General features: G+C 42.9%; 1 protein-coding gene across 20 annotated transcripts in view; it reads left to right on the top strand.

The window, feature by feature from the left end:
• The window catches only part of ATP10B (ATPase phospholipid transporting 10B (putative)), a 218,894-nt gene extending 194,688 nt beyond the window's left edge, over nt 1-24,206 (top strand). For 18 of the 20 annotated variants that reach the window (XM_051794024.1, XM_051794021.1, XM_051794017.1 and 15 more), the window contains 16 exons: nt 895-1,147; nt 2,133-2,368; nt 5,194-5,373; nt 6,245-6,479; nt 6,516-6,902; nt 7,420-7,514; nt 8,197-8,323; nt 9,823-10,007; nt 13,271-13,583; nt 14,751-14,827; nt 15,371-15,496; nt 16,826-17,026; nt 17,957-18,037; nt 18,146-18,250; nt 18,622-18,809; nt 21,725-24,206. In XM_051794024.1, coding sequence (XP_051649984.1) covers nt 895-1,147; nt 2,133-2,368; nt 5,194-5,373; nt 6,245-6,479; nt 6,516-6,902; nt 7,420-7,514; nt 8,197-8,323; nt 9,823-10,007; nt 13,271-13,583; nt 14,751-14,827; nt 15,371-15,496; nt 16,826-17,026; nt 17,957-18,037; nt 18,146-18,250; nt 18,622-18,809; nt 21,725-22,202 — 3,267 coding nt within the window. In that variant the 3' untranslated portion in view covers nt 22,203-24,206. Of the gene's footprint in view, nt 1-894; nt 1,148-2,132; nt 2,369-5,193; nt 5,374-6,244; nt 6,480-6,515; nt 6,903-7,419; nt 7,515-8,196; nt 8,324-9,822; nt 10,008-13,270; nt 13,584-14,750; nt 14,828-15,370; nt 15,497-16,825; nt 17,027-17,956; nt 18,038-18,145; nt 18,251-18,621; nt 18,810-21,724 lie in introns of those variants that run through there. The other 2 variants (XM_051794025.1, XR_007905612.1) reach the window with 2 other exon arrangements.
• Nucleotides 24,207-26,886: the final 2,680 nt, after the last annotated feature.

The raw sequence follows: 26,886 nt of genomic DNA, 5'->3' as shown, positions 1-26,886 counted from the left end.
ATAGATAGGAAAGGCATGTATTTTATCTTTCACTCCAGAATCTCTAGCAGATGCAATAAAGAGGATGTTTACATCCAAATGTCAGATTTTTATTTTTTTTTGCCTATATACAGAATTCAAAAATAATAATTCCACTTAACATCTCAGGAAAACAGTGAAACAAAAATTGTCATTTTTGCCAGTGGGAAATAATAACTAGTTATGGTTCAGCTGGTCTAGGAAGGAAGCTAAATTAGAAGTAGAATACTTGTATATCTGAGTCTGATTAAGCCTAATTGGGGGAGAACATTTTGTTGGTTGAGGGAAAAAAACCACATTTACTTTTCAGATTTCTTGATGTCACTGCTGAGATTTAAGTGGACAGAATTTCTTTAATACGAGTGAAATGTGAAAATAACTTTCAGAGCTGCTCAGAGATTCCTTGGGGGATTATTTTTCATTACTGAAAGAGAATATCTGTGCATCTTAAGAATTCATTATTATTTCAGGGCAAGGAAGCTCGTGGGTGGGAAGTGTGTGCCAAGTAATGGTTTGTGAAACTTTTCTGCCCTCAGTCTGAGGGTGGTGCAACCCTTCAGAGGTTCAGAAGGGTAAGGGCAAGCACAGTCCTATGTCCAGAAAACCTGCTTTGTGAGGGCATCCTCTGAGAGACACATCTCAGAATTTGGTATTACAGGAATTCTGTCTTAAATTTGCCACTTATTGTCTCTGTTTATCCATTGCTATTTTGTGCAGGATTTTTTTCCCCCTGAACTGTTATTCATCTGTGCTACACTATGTCTCTAGGAAGAACTGTTTCTTTGGGAATCATTAGTGTGCCTGTGCCAGGACATTGCTGACAGAAAGCAGTAAGACTTGTCTCACCCCTTACTGAGAATTTCAACTCTCTTTCAGACTTTAATCCCCATTTCTCTCTATGTGTCAATTGAGTTGGTTAAATTGGGCCAAGTCTTCTTAATTCACAACGACATTGACCTGTATGATGAAGCAGCAGATTTGCCCATCCAGTGCCGTGCCCTAAATATTACTGAAGATCTTGGACAAATCCAGTATATCTTCTCAGACAAAACTGGGACACTAACAGAAAACAAGATGGTATTTCGACGCTGTACTGTTGATGGAATTGAGTTTTCCCATCAAGAAAATGGTGAGATGCTTTTTTATTCTAACTTTTTTTTCTCTGAGCAATTAAATGCTATTAATTTAAATATTAATACTTAAACCTACTGAGCCTTCTGATTGAACATAGAGCTTTGTGCATTTGTCTCAGTTTTGTGAGGGACTCCTGTTGCAGAGATTGACGAGAGTCAAGGTGTTTTAAACGATTCAGAAGTCAGATGGGAAAGGTTTTCCACCTCAGGCTCTGCCCTGCATTCAGTACCCACTTGAGCATGCAAAGAGGACATTTCCTCTTTCATTTCTGGATGAACACCAGTCAGCCTTTGATAAGCTCCCAAACTGATAGTAATTAAGCTCAGTGGGTCCAGCAGTAATTAGCACACTGTGTGTGACAGGGAGGGCAAGCCCTGGTGGGCCCTGCCCACTGTCCCTGTCCAAGGGCTCTTGGCACTCCGGGCTCCCAGTCACTCAGGCCCCTCCTTGGTCACCACTTTCTCGCTCCACACAGTGGAAAGGACTTTATTAGGCTGGCAGGCAGCTGCCAAAAAAGATGTTTGTGTTCTGTGACTGAAAACATTAGCAAATTTTTCAACTACCATATTTCACTCTCCTGGTCCAGTCAACTGCAAACTGCAGCTGAAGAGACCAAGCGTTAGCAGAAGTCCATAAAAGTGACAGATTGCTTTGGAAACACACTTTTGTTTTCTTGCAATAATAAACAGTGGGAGTTGCCAGAAACTGCAGTGGACAGTGAGGTTTTCCTGGTGCTGGCTTTGGAGATGTTTTTGCTTTGGTTTAGTTTGTTTCAGTTTTTTTAACTGATCCAGGAATTCCTCCCAAGCAATGCAAAAAAAAAAAAAAAAACAAAACTAAAACCAAAGCAAACAAACAAAAACCTCCAAAACCAAACAAACCCACAAACAAGCAAACAAACCATAAAATAAAAACAAGCAAAACTAACAAACCAACCAAAAAACAGAAGAAGAGGTGAGCTTTCATTTTGTCTTTTCCAGCCAAGCGCCTGGAAACCCACAAAGAGCTGGATTTGGATGATGAGGACTTTACAAAACTTCAGCCCTTGACTCTCCCTCCCCCGACTGTTGGGAGGGCAGGCGGTGCCCAGCAGAGCCCGCCCGGGGCCCTGCGGCGCTGCCAGAGCGCCCGCGCGCGGGTCCAGGGCCACGCCAGGAGCAGGTCCCTGGGCAGGAGGGACAGCAGCCAGTCCCAGGTGGCCTTCAGCAGCACCATCGTGAGTACCAGGCTGGGCCACCCAGCCCAGCCACCCTTCCAGCCCCCCTTTGGGACGGGGAGCCAACAGGGAGACAGCAAAATCCTCCCTGCTGGAGCTATGAGAGGAAAGGAGGAGCCAAAGCTTTGGAGGGTGCAGAGTGCAGTCAGGGGGGAGCAGACTCTGCTGGACTTTAGATATGAAACTTCCCAAAGTCTAACACAACCTATTTAAAGTCAGACTGAATTATTATTCCTCTTGGAAGGGTTTTTAACAAGCATCTCAGACAAGGCTTTTGTGAACAGTAAGAGAAGGTCACACACTTTCAAAATTAGAATTCCAATTAAAACTAAAGGCCTGGAAAACCCTTCCAAATCTTGATTTAAAAAAAAAAGTCTAATAAATACAAAATTCTCAGAGCTTCGTTTTCTGCAGTTGTTGTTCATTATAAGATCCTACTTACCTTATTCAATTCCTCTGTCATATAGTAGATATCAGCCAGAACTCTTCCTGTTCTTGGAATATGGGAGTTGCTGTCCCAGGATTTTCCAGCCCAATCCTCACGAGATGTTGAGAACATCTCCATGGATTCTTGAGAACCCATGACTTGTGACTTTTGAGAACTTCTTAGAGGTCATGACTTTTGAAGTTTGACAAAGAAATTTCTTGCCAGTATATTTCCCAATTAGATTTTTTACTGACAGACCTCTTCAGTTTCTTCTATAAATAAACCTTTTTTTTCCACTGTAAAAGCAAAATCTGAGGAAATGGTATCAAATATCTCTTTTGCAGAGGAAGATTAAGTTGCTGCCATGGACTCATAGGTGTCACTCTATCTGGATAAATCGTTTGACCCCTATGACAAATCTGAAGATGTAGTAAAAAAGGAGACAATTAAATACTGCCCAGGGGCTGTCCTGTATGTTGATGTCCTTTAAATTACACATAGGAGCATCCTTCTTTACCTGCCATGCCAATCCCCTATTAATAAAATGGGGATAATAAATTTCTCTGTGTCTCTTTGGTTCCTGCCCTTTGGAACTTGTATCTCCTTGTCTGATTCATTTGTACTTTGCTCCAAATTTGGAGCATCCTGAGAATTCCAGGTATTCAGAGAGTTTTGTGGGCCTGTGTGGATGTCAGCAGTCAGAGGTTCTGAAGAAAAATCCATCTTTGAACAATGGAACAAGATAGAGAATTAACATTTACTCTCTCTTCCTTAAGGGGTTCTTATGAACTAAGACAATGACAGCACATTTCCTTCTAGGTTTAATAGTTCCAATGAGTAGTGCCTTGCTATTAGAAATGTTTCATGAAGATTTCCATGGTCCTATTGTCATCAGGTTTTAATGCCACCAAGTAGAAAAAATACTATCAAGTTAATGAGGAAATTTTAAATACTGAATGGCACTAGCCATCTTACAGCATCAACATCTTCACTAACAAAATTGCTAACATAGAAAAGGTGGTAAATTTAATTGATCATCATCATTAGTGCTGTCTTATTTTGCTTTCTTTTTTGTTTGCTTAGAGTTTTTTATATATTTTCAGGCTGGAAATTCAGGTCAGCCTTGTTTTCACTGAATATGAAAAAAAAGAGAAAAATTCTTCTGATGAATATTGACATGTTTAAATTATTATTATTATCAGTCTCTGATTCCTTTTAAGAGATCTGAGAAGACAACTAAAAAATCAGGCTTATCCTTAGCACGTATTAGTTTGCTAGAGAAAGGACTGCAAACATTTTCTTGTGTGTGAAACAAAAAAGCCTGAAAACACTGAGCCAGAAGAACCAGAGCCTTCCACAGCAGGGAAAGTGCAAACCTTGTTCCAGCTTTGGATTTCAGCTGAGCTGCAAAATGAGCAGTGGATTTCCTTGCAATTATTAGGATTATTCAAGAAGCACTCCTCACTGCAGCAAGCAGGAGTTCCAGTGCAGCACATCCAGCCCAGCCCAGCCCTGAAGGGGCTGGGGGACTTTGCTGGAATTTTACAGAAGTGGGGAAAACTGTGCCAGACTGAACCAGGAGAGGGGAAGAGCTGGGATGAACTAGAAAGCAGCTCAGTAATTTGGCAGTTCCTCAAAGAAGACATCCAAAACTGTTGGCTCACAGGAAGTTGTCTTTTAAATTTGGAAGTCCTTGTTAAATATGGCCCTGAATTAAATCCAAACCAGATTCTGCTAACATGAAATTTCCATTAAAAGTAATACTCCCATAGCCCTTCACCAAATTAAATTGTAGATAAGTGACACTCTTAAGTAGTTTGGCTTGCAAAATTAGGTCTTATTAGAAAGAGAGTGGTAGTAAAATTACAGAAACATTTCAGGAACAAGTATGTATTTATTTATTTATTGTAAGAATTGAGGAGGAACAGTCTGAGGCAGCTTCTCTTTCTGGGTGCAAAATGAAATTACTCTGGAAACAAAAAGTGATGCTGCTGTAACTAAGCCACAAGCACAAAATATTCTCTTTTGAAATAATGATCAGCTTCCACACTGAAATGGAAGATCCCAAATATTCCATCTGGAATGCCCTTTAATTGAGGAGTCAGCAGTTTCAAAGTTGGGGGATACAGTATAGATTATTCTTGATTTTTAGTAAATCTCAAAAAAAAAAAATTCTGAAATCCTCTTCTATTTCAAGATGCATTTCCTTCTAATTTTCTAGCTATGCAGCTTTTAGAAATATATCTTTTTTTCCCTAGAAGTAAAGTACAAAAGGCATTTACCTTACATAATTCTAGGTGTAAATTCAGTAAGAGGCAAGAAGTCTATTGAGTTGCCAGTTGTTCCTTGAGGCCAAGGGGAAGTGGGAATAATCCTCACGAAGTAATTTCTCTTGCAGGAGAAGGATGTGACTCCTGACAGCAGGCTGCTGAGGAGGGTGAGAGAAGCTGCACTCCAGACTGAAAGCCTTTCTCCTTTTATTCCTACAAGAACTTCCACAGCCTTTGCTGACTTTTTTCTTGCCCTTGCCATCTGCAACACAGTGCTGGTGTCCACAGCCACAGAGCCAAGACAACGGGTAATCTGACTTCAAGTGCATGAGCAAAATTGATTATACTCCCATTTAACAACATGGAGCAGTGTTCAGTGAAAGCTGAAATGGTGAAAAATGGTTTATTTGGGAGCTCTCCTCTCGTTCCTTTACCGTTTCTTTTTCCTTTTACTGTTTCCCTGCCTTTGTATTCCTCTCTTAACAGGGCTTTTTAAGGTTGATGAATAGTTACGTCTACCACAGGATCTGCACTTTTTCCTTTAGATTTTATATTACCTGTGCTATAAGAAGTATATGGAACATACTGGGTTTTCTCTGATCTGCCAGGCCACTGACAGAACTCCAAGGGGCTCGATTGCATCTCTGCTTCAGAGGCAGAGACACAAATCACCATCAAATTTGGATGCCACCTCACCTATAACTCCTCTGGTGAATTCTCCCCCACAGTTAAATAGGTGGCTGGGGAGAAAGTTTCTTTCATAATTATTGTCATTTAGATACAGAAAAATACACTGAAGTTTTGAGAAGTATCTGGTAGTTCACCTCTTGGCCATATTGATTAACAGAACTGGTCTGCTCTGGCCTCCAATCGGGAGCTCTGCAGACACACGGTCTATAACGCTGCTGTCTCCTTTGAGAACACCCACAGGGTCACTCTCGAGGAGAAAAGACAACGCAGAAAGAACCATATATTGCAGAATACACCACCTAAGGAGTCTTTCTGCTGTGCCTTTTGCAATCGGACATGTCTATCTCTTATTGGCCTCATTAGCCACCAGCGAGCTTGTAACAAACATGGATAGAGCCCTTCCCAAATCTTCTTTCATGAAGCCCAGCCATGATGATGATGTAGTTCACCTTTATTTATTTTTAACCACAGATTTTCTCATATTTCTAGGTCACGATTCCACCACCAATAAAACCTCCGGGAATCACCCTGGAGAAGATTCATCAGATATTTCAAAGGCTAAAGTTAGCAAGCCTCAGCCAGTCCTTCTCCTCATCCCAGTCCAGCTCTGAGCTGGGTGCGAGTTTCGGTGCGAGGGGCCCCGAGGAGCCTCTCCCTGCCCTGGGCAGTGGTGACAGCGGTGACAGAGGTGACAGCGGTGACAGACATGACAGCAGTGACAGAGGTGACAGCGGTGACAGCAGTGACAGAGGTGACAGAGGTGACAGCGGTGACAGCGGTGACAGACGTGACAGCGGTGACAGCACGGACATGGGCCCTGCCTCCCTGGAGGAGATGCTCCAGTCTGTGAGCAGCAGTTCTCTGCCCCCAGCCTTGTGCTACGAGGCCGAGAGCCCTGACGAGGCCGCCCTGGTGCACGCGGCCCAGGCCTACAGCTTCAGCCTGGTGTCCCGCACCCCCGAGAGGGTGACAGTCCGCCTGCCCCAGGGCACCCTGCTCACCTTCGACATCCTGCACACCCTGGGCTTCGACTCCGTCAGGAAAAGGATGTCTGTGGTGGTGAGACACCCCCTCACCAAGGAGATCGTTGTCTACACCAAAGGCGCCGACTCGGTCATCATGGACTTGCTGGAGGACTCTGCCGGAGGTAACAGGCTGGGGAGATGTTTCTGTTGTGTCTCCTGCAAAGGGGAATTCAGCTCTCTTTTCTACATGAATATTATATCTAGCCATTAGAAGTATAAAAAAAAGAATAAGCTTCCTCTAGTGTTATGCTTGCAGATCTGAACGGAGGTATTTATTTAACTTCAGTATTTCTTAGAACATGGAACGGGCTAATTAAAATTCCCTGGCAGCGCTAACCCGTGTGGATTGTGTACTCTGCAGTAATACTGTCAGAAGGGCCTGACCATTGTTTTTCAGCTTGTCAGCAAGATTGCTATAACATTAACAAACAAACAAAAACAAGGAACTTTATCCTAAAGGAGCAAAGATCTTTAGCAAGCCTTCAGCTGCTGCACAGACAACAGTTTTGAACTTTTAAAGAAATTTCTGTTATACTGGAACCCACTTTTCTCTGAAGCCCACCGTTTTTTTAACCTTAGGCCTTTAGATCTGAAATGATCTAAATGCTTAAAATACAGAATCTTTTCCTTGTGTTTTAGCTGAGAAGAGAATGAAAAGAATAAAAGAAAAAACACAGAAACACCTGGACCTCTACGCCCGTGATGGACTTAGAACTCTGTGCATAGCTAAGAAGGTGGGAGAGCACCAGCCTAGTGTTGTTTACAGCTTATCTCTCTATGTGTCAATAGCTTTACTAGAAAAATATAATGGTTATAATTCTTTCTGCTTCAGAGAACCAGCCAGACCAGCCACTCTTTTTTTTCCCCTTTTTCTTCAATGTGACCAGATGATGGATTTTTAGTCAGTCTCAAAACATTTATTTCTGTTTCTCTAATGGTAACTCCAGCTGACCTCCCCTACAATGCTTCCAAGTAAGAAACAAAAAATCTGCAGAGGAGCCAACCTTCTTCTGTTTTGCCTGGCATTCAGCTTTCACGAATCTTGCCCTCAGCCTGGGTTAGTGCACCTCAGTGTCATCCTTTCATGCAGAAGGTGTCTATGTGCAACAAATAGGTCACATCCAAGCTCTGGAGAAATGTAGATCAACCTTCAGAAACTGTGTGTTCTGGTTCAGAGCCCCAGCCAAGGGCTGTGTGATCAAGAGCTTCTAGAGGTCGTGTTTTTGAGTCTCAGCTGAAAGCCATTTGTACAAACTACTAGTTCTTGCAGTTTTCTCTTGGAAAAGTTTGTGTTATTTTAAAGATGACACGGTACTTTACCAGCTTGGATAGGAGTTAAGTCTCTGTGATCCTGAATGTTGGCATTCCTCTCTTATTTAAATTTAAAATAAGCTCTGTTTAAATTGTGTTATGCAGGTCTTAAATGAAGATGACTTTCAAAAATGGGCCAATTTTCGTCGGGAGGCAGAAGCTGCCATTGAGAACAGAGAGGAGCTGCTAATGGAGACAGCCCAGCACCTGGAGACCAAACTCACCTTGCTGGGTACTAAAAATAACAATTGTCATTGCGTGAAGCAGCACTGGCTCTCCTGTGATATTCTTGGCAATCAGACAGACAACAGCTTATACTAATTTATATCCAGAAGTCTTCCTCTGAGGTTTGGAAATCTCCAGGCCAGGGAGATACAATCCAATGACAGTGTCTACACAAGTTCTCGTGCATTTTGAGCAGCAGTAACTTTGAAAAAGTGCACTGAAACTCTCATGTGCCAGGAGCAAAGAGCACACATATCAGCTGTTACTGTGGCTCAGCTGACACAGCAGATAATGAAACCACTCCTATTCAATCATGTGTCCATGTCCTTAGATAAACCCATAATATGCTATAAATTAACTTCAGTTTTGAGCACAAGTTCCAAGGGAATTTTGGTAATTGAACTGTGTTATAAAAACCAGTAACTTAAACACGGGGGCATTTTGCCAGTGAATTCCTGTTGTTGTTGCATTGGTGAGTTTGCTTTCTGCACTTTGTAGAAAGATGTTTAATGTTATAACTTACATTCATTGGCACTTCTGCATCATCCATCACTGTCTTATCTAACAACACCATTCTGTTAAATTATGAAGCACTTCAGTGCTTTCTATTCTATCTTGTTTCCAAACATTTTGGTCTTTATAACTTTGATTTTTGGAGTTGTCTCAGTCTCATTTTTCTGTGAGTACAATTTGCACCCATATTTCGTTATCCTGAATTTCTGTGATTGCAAGCTATTAGCATTATGGCTTCTCATAATCTCTGCAGTGATTTAAAAAATTAGAGTGATAATGGTAAATGCCATAAGCAGAACACATAAGAGGTAATGTAGATCTTGTCAGAATCTGTTACCTTTGCCAACTCCTAAGGGTCTGTGTACTTTCATACTTTAATTTACAAGAAATGTTCTTTTAGCTTAAATCAATGTCTATCTTTAATGTACCACAGTTACAGCATCTTCAAACTGACCTCTAGTGGAAGAGACAAGGAGTGTTGTAACTCTCAAAGGGTGATTTACCAACATCATCAGGATGAGCGTTGGCATCTGCTCCTAAGTTTGTGCATTTTCAAAAAGAAAATGTACTGTACTGTTTCTTCTCCTTTGATGGCTGAAACATCTAACTTGACAATAGGGACAGCATTCATTTAAATACTCAAAGTTCATCTTTTCTGGTTGCTTTGATGGGACTTAATGCAGTACTTTAAAAATGCATATGGTGTGATTCCTCTGCCAGCACGTTGTCATTTTGGATTATTAAGAAGAAATGGAATTCATTGTTCTAGCAATGAGCAAAATGAAGAGCCAGAACTTGACTGCTGACACATTCAGACCTTAATCCAAATGCAGATCTTGTGCCTGTGTGTTTATTTGCTGGACAATACCTTAGCTCAACCCTCGATAAGTTCAGGAGCATGACTGGAAATCAAAGAGCTTTCCTTAAACAAGAAAACAGCAATGTGATTTCCAAATAAAGAAAACTGTTTCTCTTCTTTTCCTGTTTGCCCAGGAGCAACAGGGATCGAGGACCGGCTGCAGGATGGGGTTCCTGACACTATCGTGGCCCTTCGGGAAGCAGGGATACAGATCTGGGTGTTGACAGGAGACAAGCAGGAAACAGCAGTGAACATTGCATACTCCTGTAAGCTCCTGGACCAGAGGGACACTGTCTTCACCATCAACACCGAAAACAAGGTGGGTAGAGAAAGACAAGATGCACAAGAATTCGCTACAGAATTTGCTACGCTGTCCTTTTTTCATGTCTTGCAGTTTGGTGCTGCTTTGCTTTAGACCACATTCAGCACAAAAAATTCAGCAAAACCCCCATAGCATTAGGCCAGCAACTCTGTAGACCACACATAACAGGATGAATTGAAATACAAGACATTTATGTAGAGCTTCATTCAATTAGAATACACTGATTTTTCCAAATGAAAATATTCTTTTTTAAAATTGCCCAAATCACTAGCTATTACCTGAATTACTAGCTTTAGAAAGAAGGTAATATGCAGTTTAAGTGCCTAATTCTTTAATAACATTGATATCTGGATTTTCAGCTTACAATGGAAATTTCAGTGGCAATGATATTTTAACCCTAGTATATCTATTGGAAGACATTTGGAAAGTACTTTGAGTCAGCCAGGAAGAAGTCTACAGGTGTAGATCTAATTAAACTGAGAATTTTCTAGTTGCATGTTCTCCAACAGGATTAGACTTAACCAGAAATTTATTAGTGAACAATTTTATCCAGTATCTTTTTGTGTAAGCAGAATTTCACCTTCTTGAACACCTAAATATAGTTCTGGTGGGTCAGTTAAAAACACAGTCATTTCCTTGGCATTCCATGGTGGTGCACGTCGTGGTTGATGTGCACAGATACTCCCTGAATTTCCATGAGTGACAAGAAGGGCAGGCAGCAGGCAAAGCAAACACTCCAAAATGAGGATAAGCACTTCGAGCTGTCTGTCAGCTCCTGTGATTCACTGACACACTGTGAGCAGTCTGGGGTGCAATCCAGGGCTATTCCTGACACATCTGAACAGAACAAACACAGTCCTGCCTTCCCAAGATGGTAACTGCCATCATGGATGGTGCAAGTCAAAGGCTTTAGAAAAGCCACTCTGGCTTTTGGGGGTTGTGGAGCAACACAGAAAAACCACACCTTGATTCCAGAGAGCGGAGTGGCCACCACTGTGCAGGGCCCTCACCTCATCCCTCCAGGCAGCTGGGGGGGACAGCTGGCTTTGGAGATGGATTTAGGGGAGAGAGAGGCCAACATTATGATTAAACCAGATCCATTTGCTAAGGAGAGATCAGCTCTGACTGTTTCTAAACACAAAAACAGGGTCCAAGATGTGCCATTGCCCTTTTTGCATTTTCTTGCTGGTAACCTCTTACTTGCCACAGAGCCCTGGAAGCTGCTGAGGTGCCCCCAGAGCGGCCACTGCCCTTTCCCCAGTGCTGCTCTGTCCCTTTTGTGCAGCATCAGTCGTGGCCCCCTCGGCAGGGACAGGAGGCACTGTGAGAGCAGCCTTTCCATGGGCTGGCAGGAGGCTGGGGAGGGCAGGAGGAGCTTCCCTCTGTCACTGGGCAGTCCCTGCCTCGGTTGCCTCTGTTTCTCTCCCCACAGAACCAGGGTCCCCAGTGTGAGCTTGCCTTTCTCTACAAAGCTAGTGTGAGGATCAATTAAATATAGCTAAAATACTGACTGTTTTTCTGTGATAGGCACTTGTAGAGAGCAGTGAGATGGCCTACTTTCTAACTGCTTTTGTCTGCAGTTAGTAGCTCTCCAAAAAAGATTCAAATCCTATGCAAATGTCTGTCTCTTTTAATGTCACGGAAATAGGGGAACACGCAAGGATGATATGGAATTTGGCACGGAATGCTTTCCCTGCTTCAATGTGTAATTTCATTTGATACGGGGATCTGCCTGAACAGGAGGCAGAATGAATACATTTAGGATGGAAATTAGGAGATGGTTTGTACCAGGGAAGTGATGCTGCAGGCGGGACCACCCTGGCTCCAGGAAACACTTCCCCCCAGCACCCTCTGGATCCAGGCACAAGCTGAGCACATGTGGGGAATCCCAGTGGGTCACTGGGCACTGGAGTTCCACCACCACAAGATTTAGTTCCCTCCTTTTCAAAACACAGCTGAGGACAGACCCTGGTTCTGGAAGGGGCTCCCAGAGCAGTGAGGGACACACACAACACCTACAAAGTTTAACTGTTCACTGTACCAGAGTTAACCCTGCAAGTGGTGTCGGTGGAAGGCCTTCTCTTTACCCCTGAGCCCAGCAGCTCATTCAAACACTGACAATTAAATATCTTCCAGGAAGATGCAACATAAGGAGGGAGCTTGGGGGATTCATTTCAACAGCAAACCAAGGCAAACCAGGAATTTCCACTACAATTTTTGGTTTGTTCACAGAAAGATGATGCTGCTTCAATATTTTTTAGATGTTTTAAGCGTGCAGGATTTTTATTAGATGTCAGAGGAATGCTGACATTTGATTCCAGAACCTCCCACTTAAGTGTAATTTAAATCTTGCAAACATCCTACACATGTACCTTATGCAACATAAAGTGAAAATAACATTTTAGAACTGAATCATCACTCAATAAAGCTGACAGAAAAGGTAGAAAAAGGAATGATTAGCTCCTCAGGTATTCAGTGCCATGCACAGAAGGAGGACTTTCAGTGCTAAGCAGCAGCAAAATAACTTTCAGATCATTCAGGGTTTTCTGTGATAGTGGTGTGCCAGTTTAGAAGATCTGTATGGGAAAGACAAAAGTGCTCTCCTTGAATCTGTTTGTATTTAATATTAAGTCAATTCTGTTGTTTGCATCTGAAAAAGGGGACTTGGACCAAAATGAGACAGATTTGCTGAGAGGGATGGACTTAATTTGTGTTTAAGACAGAGTGCTGGAAAGTAGGAAGTTTTATTTGTGTTCCTAACTCTGATACACACCTGATATGTGACCTAGAAAAGGCCAAATTCTCAGAGTTACTGGATAATTTTGATTGTTTCTCTACTGCAGTTTATTTCTGATGGAAGCAAACGCTGCAATATATCACATCATTCATATCAGAACCAGATTTTTCAATCTCCTTTAAAAAGAAAAAAAGGATTTTCTTTTTAATTTCTGAACTCTCAGCATTGCAATGCACATATGTCCTCCTGATGTAAAGATTATTTTATTTTCTTTTAAAATAATTTCTTTCTTCAGTCAACTGGCTGATGAAATGCTCCGTGTTTCCACGGGGGGATTTGAGGATGCTGCTGCAATAATCCCCGACCAGATGAACGAGTGCACTTCCCAGGCAGTGTTCCCTGATGTTTGTCTGACAGGCTTAAAGCCACTGGCATGGTTATACAGACACACACTTGGCGAGGTGTTGAGCTGGAAAAGGAGCTGAAGACAACCATTGCTAAAACCACTCCTGTTTCCTCACAGGAAACTTGTGAATCTCTCCTGGATTTAACCCTGGAAGAGGTGAGGAAGAGTTACGAGTGGGACAAACCGCGGAGGAAGATTTTCGGCATCATCCCAACGGCCCCCGAGGCCCCCGAGGCCCCCGGCACCGAGTTTGGGCTGGTGATCGATGGGAAGACGCTGAGCCTCATCTTCCAGGGGGGCCTGCAGGAGAAGTTTGTGGCCCTGGCGCGGCGCTGCCGCTCGGTGCTGTGCTGCCGCTCCACGCCCCTGCAGAAGGGCATGGTGGTCAGGCTGCTCCGGGGGCAGCTCCGAGCCATGACCCTGGCTATAGGTACCCCATCTGAGCCCCACAGCACACAGGGGGAGCAGGTTCCTCCTGGAAGAGCTAGGAAAATGTATGGACTATACCTACACGCTAGTTTTTGTGCCTCAGATAGACACAGGGAGGAAACAGCACTGAATAATCTTTCCTTGTCAAAACACACATGAAAGTCCTTCTTCATCTATCACTAAGCAAATCTGGCCCCCCTTTAAACAAGATGAAGGTGCTCCAAATTCAGAATCTCCCAGCAGTCCCTTTCATGCACATCAGTACAAACACATGTACATGTTCCCTCTGGAATGTCCTTGCTTTGGGCCTGTGAAGCACTCAAGAGTAGTCACTAATTTGTCTTTTTATAAAGCCCTTTTCCTGTCAGATTTTCCCAGCTGGTGAAAACAGAGTTATCCCCAGAGTGGTATTAAGCAGTGACTCATTTGCCTTTTACCTCCAAATAATGTGAAATGTTTTGAGTTCTCTGCCCCACTTTTGGCAAGCAATGCCACTGAAATCCTTGCAGAATTGATTTTTGTGACTTCCAACTAAAAAATACACCTCTGTGGACCAAACAGAAAAGGAAGGGTCTGTTGTATTTTAAATTTTTTTGCTTTACCTTGTAGTTCAAAATGTAAGCTTTCAGCCTTCTGCTCCATCTACCTTGCTTTACCAGTAACCTGATTTACCATCACACTGCAAGTGGCAACCGTGGCTGTTCTTTCCCTGGAAATTTGGTTATATATTTAACATATTGCTGTGAGTTGAAACGAGCAAAATAACCCCTGAAATTGGCTTGTTACATTGTCATCTGCAATGCAATTTATCCTACAATTTGGAGGATTCAAGTAGGTGCTGCAGAGCGTGTTGCTGAGCATATGGAGCTCACCAGGCAGAAACACCACATGATGCAGATGGAGATGGTGTCAGGGTGTCCATCCACCACCCAGCTGGCCCCACTGCTGGAGCCAGGGCTCCTGGAAGGGAGGGAGGATGTTCCTACCAAGGACAGAGCCTAGAGATCATGAGTACTTGGTGCTAAGTATCAGTTATCCTAATTAAGATGCAGGTAGAAGAGAATGGCCAAAATAATCAACATAGCTAAGATTATTTCCTTCTGACAGAGGCACTATGTATTAAACACCCTTTCTTACACTTCTGTTGTTCCCCCCCTTCCCATTTTAGGTGATGGTGCAAATGATGTGAGTATGATTCAAGCAGCTGACGTTGGAGTTGGAATATCTGGTCAGGAAGGCATGCAGGTACCCTGTCAGTTTAATTCTATTCCTCTTTTGTCATGTGCTCTCTTGCTGCTTAATAAGTTCCAGAGCTGCCCTGTGCTCTCGAGTGTCATCTTAAAAATGCAAGTTGGCATCATTACTGTCATAAATTAACATGCAGTTCATAATTATGGGTCCAGCCAAAAAACAGCATTTTAAGCCAACAATTAGCATGCATGGACAGATGTGTGTTTGCTCATAAGCCTAGAAAATTAGCAGATGCCTGTCCAATGGTAGCTTAGCATCTGCTTTCTGAATCCTCTCTGGTAGTGCTTTCCCAGGGTTTGTAGATCCTTTTCCACTGTCTTCTGCCCTGAATTCTTCCCCACACATCCCCCTTCCTCACGCTCCTTAAATGGAGAGTTCTGCAGAAAGGTCCAACTGTTTTCTTGAGGGTTGGTTTTTTGGTTTTTTTTCCTGCAATATGCAAAAGTTGGAAATTATTTCAATGTCCGTGTTCAAGATTCATTATATTGGCTGGGGAAAGGATATTTTGTAAATGACCTTCTATTCCTCTTCCCAAAGGCAGTGATGGCCAGTGACTTTGCAATAACCCGATTTAAACACCTCAAAAAACTGCTTCTTGTCCACGGACACTGGTGTTATTCTCGCCTGGCAAAGATGGTGATTTACTTTTTCTACAAAAATGTGGTAAGATTATTCAAATTATGGAGATTTTCATCCTAGTAAGGGTTAATTCCAGGACTGGGTTGGGTTTTTTGGCCTGGTTTTATTTTTCACAGGTTATGCTCATACTTTTTATGAAGCTACATTTCGTGTTTCTTCACTTTTCAAGTTTATAATGTGGCACTTCTTTCTCAGCAATGTGCTGCATAAAGCACTGAGGAAAACATGGGCTTTAAATATATTTTGAAACTAGCATTATTCCAGAGGGAAAAGGACTCAAGGCTTAGTAACTTTATATGGTAGTTCAAGAAACTTTATTAATAATACCCATGAGCCTCAAAATAAAATTTGCATAAGGAAGATCAGATTATTAGTGCTAGAATATAGAAGATGACTCTGCACTAAGAATTGCTAGCCTGTGAAACCTCTGAATTTTTATAGGAACCACTTGCAAGTAATGATGCAGTCATACCTGGCATTTTTATTAAAAATTTAATGTATATGCAAATGAGCTGCACATTGAAGGATAATGTAAAGTGGAAAAAGGACAGTAATTCAGTTTCTACAAGACTGTGCAAACAAGTCCATTTGACATGAAATACACTCTGAGCATGAAAGGCTATTTACTTAGAATTCAAAGTGTCTGTTTTTGGGAGGGTTTTTAATAATTTCGAATAAGGATTACTTCTTATCACTGTTAAATTTTGTAATGGAAATGAACACTTCCCTTTTTCTGGTTGACCATCCTTTTAGAGTTCAAAGGATACTTATTTACAGTGTGAAATATCTCTCCAGAATGGGATGCTGCTGTTCTATTATCTCCCCAACAGCATTAGGGAGCAGGAGCCCTTTGATTCCACATGGACAACCAGTTTATGGAAGGATTCTAAAATCTGGTGCTCGGAGCTGTAAACAGTTTACTTAATTACTCTCTGATATGTTCTTAAGGAAACCTAATGGCTTTTAAAGAGCTCTATCACAGTGGATTGCTGTGAAGCAGAGCCTTCAGATATTCTTTTTATGGAAGGAAGTGCAAGGCTGTCTGCTGGCACCACCTTTAACCAAAGCAGGGTGTTCCTAAAAGGCTCTGTCAGTACCCAGTGTCCTACACCAACCTCGGGGTGGAACTGTGAGAGACACAGACCCTGTGCATGACAGCAAAGGGTCCAGATCAGGTGTAACAGTGGGAAAAGAAGGGGATGGGAGGGAGAGGCCACAGGAAAACTGCAGCTTCATGGCTCCCACAACCCAAAGAGAAATGGAACCACATCAGCATGAAGGATGAGATGCTGCACATGTGGAGGAGCAGCACAGCTCTGACAGGCTCTTGGGTTTGTCTTTGCTCCTCCCCAGAGCTACGTCAACCTGCTCTTCTGGTACCAGTTCTTCTGTGGCTTCTCAGGCAGCACCATGATTGATTACTGGCAGATGATCTTCTTCAACCTCTTCTTCACCTCAGTGCCCCCAATTCTCTTTGGAGTCCTGGATAAAGATGTTTCTGCAGAAACACTTCTAGGTTTGCCTGAGTTATACAGGAATGGGCAAAATTCAGAGGTATGTCATGATTGCTGAAGCAACTGCTTGATGAGCCAAAGGACCACAGGTTTTTTGGTTTGGGAAGGAGTGAAGGAGTTTAGACTTACTTGGAACCAAGTGTTCCATTTTATGGTGTCAAGTTTACTGATGTCCACTAAAAAAAAGGCGTAATTGTAGCTGTCAGAAGAGCTGGAACATATGGCTGAAGTTGCTTCTTGGAAGTGATACTGGTGCTGGGTCATGATCAGAAAATGTAAATGGAAGGTTTATTCTGCCATTAAATGTGTGGAGCAATCCCAGCATGCTGCATTATAATGAGTGAAGTGACATGCCAGGGAATCACCCTGTCATTGGTTTGTTCATTGAAGAGATGGTGGAGCAAATACCTGTGTGTGTGTGTGTGTGTGTGTGTGTGTGTGTGTGTGTGTGTGCATGTATATTTGCACTGTGTATGTAGACAGATTCTCAGTGAAGGCTTATGGAGAAATAAATAAAATAGGATAAAAGATGTAAAAGATGAAGGTAAAATAGTTTAACTGGCCCTTGGTTAAACTCGACTCAGATTTGGTGCTTCAAACACTCTCAATCTACTAAAGAACCTACTAAACCTACTAAAGAAAAGCTTATTAAAAAGATTACAGCAAAAAGTGACAATAAAACACAAACCCTTAAATCAATAAGCACCTTGACATTTTTTTCCTCCTCTCAGGTTCAGAAATACACCTGTTAATGTTCCTAAGGTCTATCTTTAGTTAACACAGAGAAAAGGTCTGTTCAGAGATAAGCCTTTGGATTAATCAGCTGCTCATGAGGCATTTACTCATGAAGGGAGACCAGTTAGCTCTAATCAGTATCTGAATGGAAGAAAAACAGGCAGCAATTATGTCTTCAGGACAGGCTAGGGATGTGTGTCCCATCCTAATGACTGTTATCTGTAAACTCCTGCAGATATACAACCTGTCAACTTTTATTATCACCATGCTGGATGCCTTCTATCAGAGCCTCATTTGCTTCTTTGTCCCCTATTTGGTAAGTAATAGGCTCATTAATATTCTCATTCTCCTGTCCTCCTTAAAAAGTAGAAAATTCCCTTCTGAATGGTCAGGGTTCTTCACAGTGCCTCTGCCTGTTTTCTAGGTGTACAAGGACTCTGACATAGATGTGTTTTCCTTTGGAAACCCCATCAACACCATCTCCCTCCTGACCATTCTCTTGCACCAGGCTCTGGAAATGAAAACGTGGGTATGTGTTTGCCCTGCCCTGCTCACAGGACTGTTGTGGTTTTGGGAACACAGCACCCTGTGTAGGCATGGCATTGTCTTTCAGAGTCATTTGCCTGAATTCTGGGTCACAGAGAGTGAGTAACAGATGCACTGAGACTTCACAATGTGCCAGAATTTGTTATTAGCCCCGGGACAACACCTTCATGTGCACAGAATTTGTTTGTACTGTGCCTTTGGACAGGACAGAACACAATGTTTGCATCCTTCAATACATTAGGATGAGAACTGAACTCACTGTTGTTTTCTAAGTTCAGTCCTGGCTGTTTCTCCCCCTGTGTTACCCCCAGAGCCAGGTCTCACAGTCCCCCCTGTCTCTTGTGCCCTCCCCAGACCCTGTCCCAGCTGGTGGCCATGATGTGCAGCCTGGGCTTCTACCTCGTCTTCTCCCTGATCTACAACGCTGTGTGCCTGCTCTGCAACCCTCCCTCCAACCCCTACTGGATCCTGGAGAGGCAGCTCTCAGAGCCCACCTTCTACCTGCTCTGCCTGCTCACCCCGCCCGCCGCGCTCCTGCCCAGGTGGGAATATGTCCCTCTCCTCTTCCTTGGGGGTTTGTGGGAATGGGAGAAAGGGACAAAGTCACCTGGGTCCATATGGGATGTGTCAGGCACGTGCTGCACAGGGATAATTCAGTGTGGGAGGCAGAGGCCTGGGTTCAGCTTTCCAGTTCACAAACCATCCATTTGTTCAGTTATATAACCCCAGATAAGTCACTATATATCTACTGCTTGTTTTCCCACGAGAAAACCTTTCTTTCTGGGGTGCTTCAAAGTTTACCAGCACAAATCTGCTCTGGAATTGTTCGCTCTCTTGAACACAACGGGGTTGAGCTGATCAAGACTAGAAGGCAAGTCTTTGAAATATTCCTGTAAGCTTTGAGAGTTGCAAAACATATTCTGTTATTAAGTACTTTGCAGTCCATTGCTAAGCTAAATTTAAGAACATGCTTCTGTATGAAAAAATTTTCTGCATCCAGAATTTTAGTTTTACTATCTGCAACAAATCAGGTATGTTAAAGATAACTTCAACTGAGACTGGATATTTGGAGAGGGATAATTATTTTGATACATTGCTGAAAAAAAATTGGTTTGAAAAACATAATGGTTCTGTTTCCATATATGTATATGGGAAGCTTATTACTTTTGGTACTTAATACCCTAACTAATCCTTTAAGCAGATATACTTTGTTTGAGTTGCACCATTTATTTAAATTCTTTATTTGTGCTTGGACAGTGAAAGCACACCCATTTGAGTTGGTGTGACTATCTTCCTGGTTTCCTTCTTATCCTAATTGCCATGAAGTAGTGCAGCACACTGGTACTGCAAGAATCAGGAAAATATTTTTAGTATCTGATTTTGTAAGTGCTTTAAGGCATTTGAACTGAGCCTTAACTTTGTCTGAAAAGTTCCTTTTCAAGACTAGATAGTCTTTTTTTTCAGATTGTTATTATTATTCCCCCATTTGAGTTGAGATACTCTTGTGACTTCATGTTCCATTATATAAGCTCAGATGAGAATAAACAACACATAGTTCAGTAAGGTCTCATGTCTTCTAGGCAGGGCACCCTTTTCCAGCCTGTTTTGCTCCTGTGTGAGTTTTGTTTTCCTGTCAGGCCTCATTCACAGAGTCATTTTTGACCCTGAGCTTCTCACTGAGAGCTGCCTCAAACATGTGCTTAGAGAACTCACAGCTCCATCTTGGGAATCCAGCACAATTAAGGTCCTTTCTGCCTCAGCAGGTTACTGAGCTTAAGGATTTTATCTTGGTGTCTTCAAAGCTGGAGAACTGCTTTTCCTTCATGTAGGTCCTGCAGATTACTTTCTGCAGAGTCCTCTATTCACAGACTGTCCACCCTCCAGTTCCTGCTACAACTGAGCTGTGCCATCACAGCAGTGGTGAAACCACCCTTTCCTAAAACACCCTGAATTTTCAGTTCCATTCCATGGTCCATCTCAGCACGCTGCCTGCTCACCATCTCCTTCAGAAACTACTCCTTCAGAAACATTCTGGTTTCTGCCTCCAAGGTTTTGTTAAAATCCTCGCTCTCCTCAGTTCTTCCTTTTTAGTCCTGCCTCCTGTTCTGGCTGCCAGGCCTGAGACACCACAGCCCCCTGGGGGTCTGGTCTGTGCCCTACCTGCTCCAGGCTTTCCCTGCACAAACATCTGGCAGTGCTTTGCACCTCTGCACCTCAGAGCTGCCCCTGCACTCTTGGGACACAAACTGCACAGCAGGGAGTTCTCAAACCCTCAAGCCTGACAAGAAGAAAGGGGTCTGAATTTCGTGTTTGTTCAGTGGCAAGGAAAGGCTCTGTCTCCTGAAGGATTTCAACACACAAACCAGATGCATTTGTCCAGCTGTGGAAGGACTGGTCTGCCAGGACCTGCAGAGACCCAACAGACCCTGCAGGGCTGTGGGAGGGGCAGGAGCAAGTGAGAGCAGTTCACAGGATAGAAGACACAGTTTTCCATCCCTTCTCTGTCCTCCTGTCTGGTCCACGTGCAGCTGGCCCAGAAGGTACAGAGGGAGGCTGAGGGGAAAGCCAGACCAGTCTGATCCAGGTCTGTGCAGGTCCCTGGGCTGCCCTTGCTGTGCTCTGGGTTCCCAACCAGAGCTGAGACTCTGTGGGACTCACCAGCCTGAGCACAGGCACACAAAGGGACTTCCTCCACTCCTGCTTGTGCAAGCCTGAGAATTCCATTGCCTTAAAAGCCCTTTCTGTTCTGGGTCTGGCCTGTCAGCCTTTTTAATCCTGTCACACTAATTTATACCTACATTTAGCAGCAGGATGGGACAACAGCAGCTTTCTCAGTGCCATTTCATGGAGTCCCCACGTTTGTTTTAAAATGCATGTTGAGGCCATCTATGTAAAGGTCAAATCCTAATAAAAAGATGCTTTGAAGGAGACACTGGTTTTCACACAAAGCTGACATGACATGGAGAGAGGATGTGTGCTCTCTCACTGCACACAATATATAGTTATATAAGTTCTCTAGCCTGCAAAGGGCAGGTAGGACACCTTTTGGTTGCTGCTTTCTGAGCAAATCCAAAAGCCGAGCTTTTAAAATTTCTAGTTTCCTGTTATCTACCAAATTAAGATCCTTTCTTTAGCCTGTTTTAACAGTACAAACAGAATTTCAATATTTTCAAATACTGCATCTCTTGGTGAGCTTTTGTGTCTCTTTCTTCACTGGTCAGCAATGGAGTAGTTGTCAATGCTAAATAAATGATCATATATATATGATCTATATATGAACTACAGTTTACTCTCTGCTGTGTTAAGATCCAGGAGTCAGCTTTCATCTGCCAGGTATAAGGTGCCTACCAGATGCCTGTAGAGCAATGGAAAATTAGCACCTGGATTTGTGTTATGTGATGCAGATTATGGAAGGAGCCCACTGTTAAAATAATCCATTCTCTTCCTCTTTCATCAGGTTCTTTATTTCTGCTCTACGAGGAACCTTTGGAGCATCTCTGATCCTGAAAGCACAGCAAATAGATAAACTTCCTAAGGGACAGCGGGATCTCGAAATGCAGAAACTGAGATCAAGGAAAGCTACTTCTGGTGCATCACCTGCACCTAATGATGACCTTGACCAAAGCATCAGCCACTTATGTGTGTCACCATTTCTCCACCCAGCAGCAGCAGCTGTGTCTCAGGGGCACACAGAGGGTCAGGGGCTTTCCAGCTCCGCAGTGAATCCTCTCAGGAGAGGGGCACCAGAGGAAGGCTACTGTTTCTACAACAGGTGGGCAGAGGAAGAATCTGCTGCCACAGACTCTTCAGCAGGACCCTTTGCACCCAGCAGGGGAACAGCTCCTGGGCAGGGCAGTGGCCAAGTGCCCAAAGACAGAGACCCCAGGTCCAGCTCCGGGAGCCACCGGCGCTCAGTGAGTGCAGTGACCCTCTGAGCAAACCCTGACAGAGCCACAGCCCTGTGACCCTCTGAGCAAACCCTGACAGAGCCACAGCCCTGTGACCCTCTGAGCAAACCCTCCCAGAGCCACAGCCCTGTGACCCTCTGAGCAAACCCTCCCAGAGCCACAGCCCTGTGACCCTCTGAGCAAACCCTGACAGAGCCACAGCCCTGTGACCCTCTGAGCAAACCCTGACAGAGCCACAGCCCCTGAGAGAAGGATGAGAAGGACACCCCAGGGCACACCAAGAGTCTGTTTGTGCTGAGCCACGATGTCACTGCAAGTGGAGAGGAGTGTGGGGCAATGCAATACCAGCTTTAATGGACCTTAATGGGCTTTAATGTGCAGCCTCTCCCAAGTGCAAATGTTGTCTGGGTTTGCCATCACCTGACTTCTTGACCCTTCTGGTTTTGTCACATTAGAGGGATGTTACCTGAGCATGACACACCTGCTGAGAATTGCCAAATTACTTTATTTTTGTACCAAAGTAATAGGGAATAATTGTACTAGTGAGGTTTCAATGTTATACTATTGAGGTGACAGAAGGAGAATCCATTCTTTATTAAACCAAGTCTTAAAGCAACACATCCACTCTAGCTTTTACTATCAAAGTCTAAAAAAGACTTCACTAACTTAAAAATTACAGTTCTGCCTCGAAAAAATGTTACCTCTGAGTACTAAAGGTACTTGAAGAATAAAAAAAATTGAAAGACACTAGAGAATGTTCCAGGTTTTAATATATGGACTTTGTACATACAACAATATCAGGTCCATAGCCTGTTTTCCCTGAACAGTAAGCTCAGTACTTTTATGCAGGTAGTGGTTTGACCTGATACTGTTAAGAAAAGGACAAATGAGTTTATAAAGAAGAAGAAGAATACAAATATTGAACTGCAAGAACTGCAGGATAACTCAGTGATAAGTGGAGTCCACTTCTTCATACCTACAAAAGCAGACAGATAAAACAAGTCACATTCAAGGATTTATGTCCTAGAATTCTAAAGTTGTCCCTGATTTTTCATCTGGAAATTCAGTTTCTTCCTTCCATTCTTTATATTCTCATGTAGTGTTGCTGCATTCAATCCAGTGTCAATCCTGCTCCTCCCCACAGTTGGTCACAGTCAGTAGTTGATGAGATCTCAACAGTGGAGATTGTGACAAGCCATATATGAAGGTCACTAATCACATTGCAGAAAGTACATGTGTAGAATGACCAAAATATGCATGATATGTTCACCCTTTTCAGTATCTCAGGACAACAAGATGCAGGAAAAAACCCCATAAGATGTCACCATCATCACTACTTATTGCAATGCAATGAAAGGTGACTTTGGTATTTCTTATAGAAATGTTGACTAGTAAGACCAGTTTTTCTGCACAATGTGGGATGAAATCTTAACTAGTTTTCAATTCAGCCTATTTGTACTTTTGTGAATCTACCATTGGTTCTGATCTAAGTAGGTTTTTAGCCTTTTTTATACATGCTGTATTAATTTAGCTATTTAATACCTATCACAATGTGTAATCTGTTTAATAACCTATTTAGCAAATACTAATTTAACTTCTGTGTGTTGTAATAATTACTGTAACTGGACTCTTCAAGTTCTTACTTTAAAACAACTCAGGCAAAATTGAGCAGCATATCTGCCACTGGGACTTCTGGGAGCCAGAGCATATGTAGAACTGCCATTGTTAAAGTATTAATTGTCAGCTGTAAAACAATTCAGAAAGAGATTTTTTTGCATGATGTACAGAATGAAGGGAATTAAGCATAGCTGAGACTACTGTTAATGGAGTGTGAGATTGCTCAAACGTTTGCTCACCAGCTGGGAATGGACCTGGGGTGACAAGACTGAAGATCAAGCCTTTACAATTCATAGCAATGTTTTTATATTAAATGGTCCATTTCCTGTGAACTTAAAGAAGATGTCAATGTCTGACACATTTTATTACAAAATGTGAAGTGTTTTTATAGTAATAAATGTAATATGGTCATGACTTGGTGTGTTGTTGAGAGGTAAAAAAACAGAGGTGGAGGAGGGGTTTTCCATGAGCAGCAAACTCATGTTTCCAGGGGCTATTCCCCTATCTAGTAGGAATGATCATCAGAAAAACTAGGTAACAAACTCATCTGAATGTGCAAGGGGCCACACAGGTTATGTTTAAGCAAATCTGGAAGACCTGTAGACATTCCTGAATTGAAAGCCAAGAATTAATTTAATGTTTTCTCATCACAGTTTCTGCAGAACTGTTCTACCCTGCATTTTACCCTGACAGAAATGGCACAGAATTAAGGGAAGGTCCTTTTAAGAGGGGAAGTGAAGGAAGGATTGATCTGGATCTCCAGCAAAATAGCCTCTAAAAGCTCTTTAGTGGTGGAGTCCCCGCTATGTCAGGGAATGAAAGAAGTGGAAGAGTCCCAAAAATAGTTACTTCAGTTAAAAGAAAAAAGGAATCCAGATGTACATGGCTGCCTTGAATAATTATACAGCCAGACCTACAGACTGTTCATTGGATTGTGGGGGAGCTGAGCATAAAATGGCCCAGGGGGTGAATTTACCTGCAGAGTTTGCACCAGAGAGGAACCCCCCGATCCTGGAGGAGAGAGACAGCTGGAATAACAGAAACAGGAAGGCAGCCCAGGGAAAGGCTGGCCCTGCACTGCAGCTGCTGCAGAGCCTCCTGAAGCTGTCCCTGCACTTCTCCTCCAGGTGACAGAGCTGCTCCTCCTGAGCCCAGGACACAGCCCCTGGGGACACCGGGATCTGCTCCCCGGGAAGAGCTGACCCTGCCCCAGCTCCTGTTCAAAACTTGGGGAACAGGCACTTCCCTTTGATCGTGAGGCAAATTAGCTGAGACTGTCAATCCTTTTGGGAAGCAGAATTGAGAGTTAAAAGACTTCTTTTTTTCAGTGAAAGCAAGCCTACAGCAAGACAGCAAAGTCCCCTAAGGAATTTATTTGGAAGAGGGGAAGTGTATTTACTAAATGGGTTCTTTAGACCTAACTGGATTTCCAAGGTAGCTTTATTTATTTATTTCAAGACACATTTAATAATACTGTCAAGATCCATGTTCCATTAATTCTAACGTGAATGTTTCACAACAGAACAGGTGTCTCACCTTTTAATGTATCCTCTGGTGATATTCAACATTTCATACACTTGGACTATAAAACATTAAAATTAATGGGGGTTATGTGAACTTACTGCATTCTTTTTATTTTGATCTGTGATATCATTTAATGACACTGCATTTGCAGCAGTGCTTTGAGCTGTGCAGGGCTGGGACCATGTGACAGACTGGAGGTGGCATCTCCCACAGAGGTGGGCAGGAGGTACCTGCCAGGTCTGTTGGCTCAGTAACAGATGCTCTCAGGGGTCAGTGAAGAGCCACCATCACGTTCTCAGCACAGGGACTTGTTCTGGGTGTTTCTAACACAGGGTGCAGGAAAGGCACAGCCCTGTCTGCACTTTGTGCTTGTCTGTCTCAGCACAGCGAGCTGGGATGTGTCTCTGACAGTTACAGCTGATTATCTGCTGGAATCTGAACTATTCAGGCAGGAGAGAGGAAGGAATCCAGTTTGTCCTCTTATATATCTCAGAAATATAAAACCAGCCTTAAAACTCTGGGGAGATAGCTGTGCATCATGCTCCAGCACAGAAGCCACTTCTCCCAAGGATGAATCGCATATATTTTGCCATTTGTTGGCTGATGCTGCAATGTTTAATTCATTTGTTTGATTGCAGTTTGAGGTGGTGTATGAGTACAGAGCTCTTTGCTTTAGGGGAGAGGTGACTGCAGGCAGGATGGGGGATGATTAGGTACTTGTAAGCAGCACTGATGAGTAAAAATATAAACGTGGAGACAAGAGGCTCTTGAAGATAATGATCACAGGGGGTGGGATTTAGAGAGACAACCAAATAACACTGAAGATCTATAAAGTACTTTTGACATTGCCAGTGACTGGAACTTGCTGCATTATCAGCCCATGAGACAACTGTGAACAGAACTTGCTGCCTGGCTCTGCTTGTTCTCAACTCCACAAACAAGACTGAGCTTGAATAGAGTCTGAATCATTATTTTTCCAAAAACATCAGAGGGGCAGCTGTCTGTTGTGAGCAGGCATTGAAGGCAAAGGTTATTTACCCACCATTCCCAGTGCAGCTCCCATCTCTAACCATCCCTCTCAGCTTTCTTTCCCAAAGAACTTGTGTGGTTATTGTGTTCTCCAGCAGGAGAGCAGAGCTCTATAAATTATCAACATAAACGACTAAAGGGTCAAGCTTTGGCTCCACAGAACCTGAATTTTGACCTTGACTTCAGTGAAACCAAAGCTGCTGCTTTGTTTTTGCCTGTACTGTTCACCACCACAAAGCTGAGGCAGGATCTTTATGGGACTGGGAGGGGAAGCAGTAAAAATATTTACAGTAATTAGCCAATACATTGGCCTTCCTTTTGTATGCTTGTATTCCTCCCTATTTTACTAACATTGTTCTGTTTAAACTCAAACAGATCATTCAGGGAACTCTGTACATTTATTGGTTTTATTCAAACAAGGACAAATGTAAATCAATAGGCAGGTCAATAGAGCTCATTTGAAATCAGCTGGATTCAGCTGAGATTTTATTAGTGCCCATCTTGTTTTGTTAATACTTTAATTCTAAAGACTTTTGCCAGG

The sequence above is a fragment of the Manacus candei genome, unplaced genomic scaffold (genome assembly GCF_025592945.1).
Source record: "Manacus candei isolate 608988 ecotype Guabito, Panama unplaced genomic scaffold, ASM2559294v1 h1tg000037l, whole genome shotgun sequence".
Classification (NCBI taxonomy): domain Eukaryota; kingdom Metazoa; phylum Chordata; class Aves; order Passeriformes; family Pipridae; genus Manacus; species Manacus candei.
This window is presented reverse-complemented; position numbering and strand designations above follow the sequence as displayed.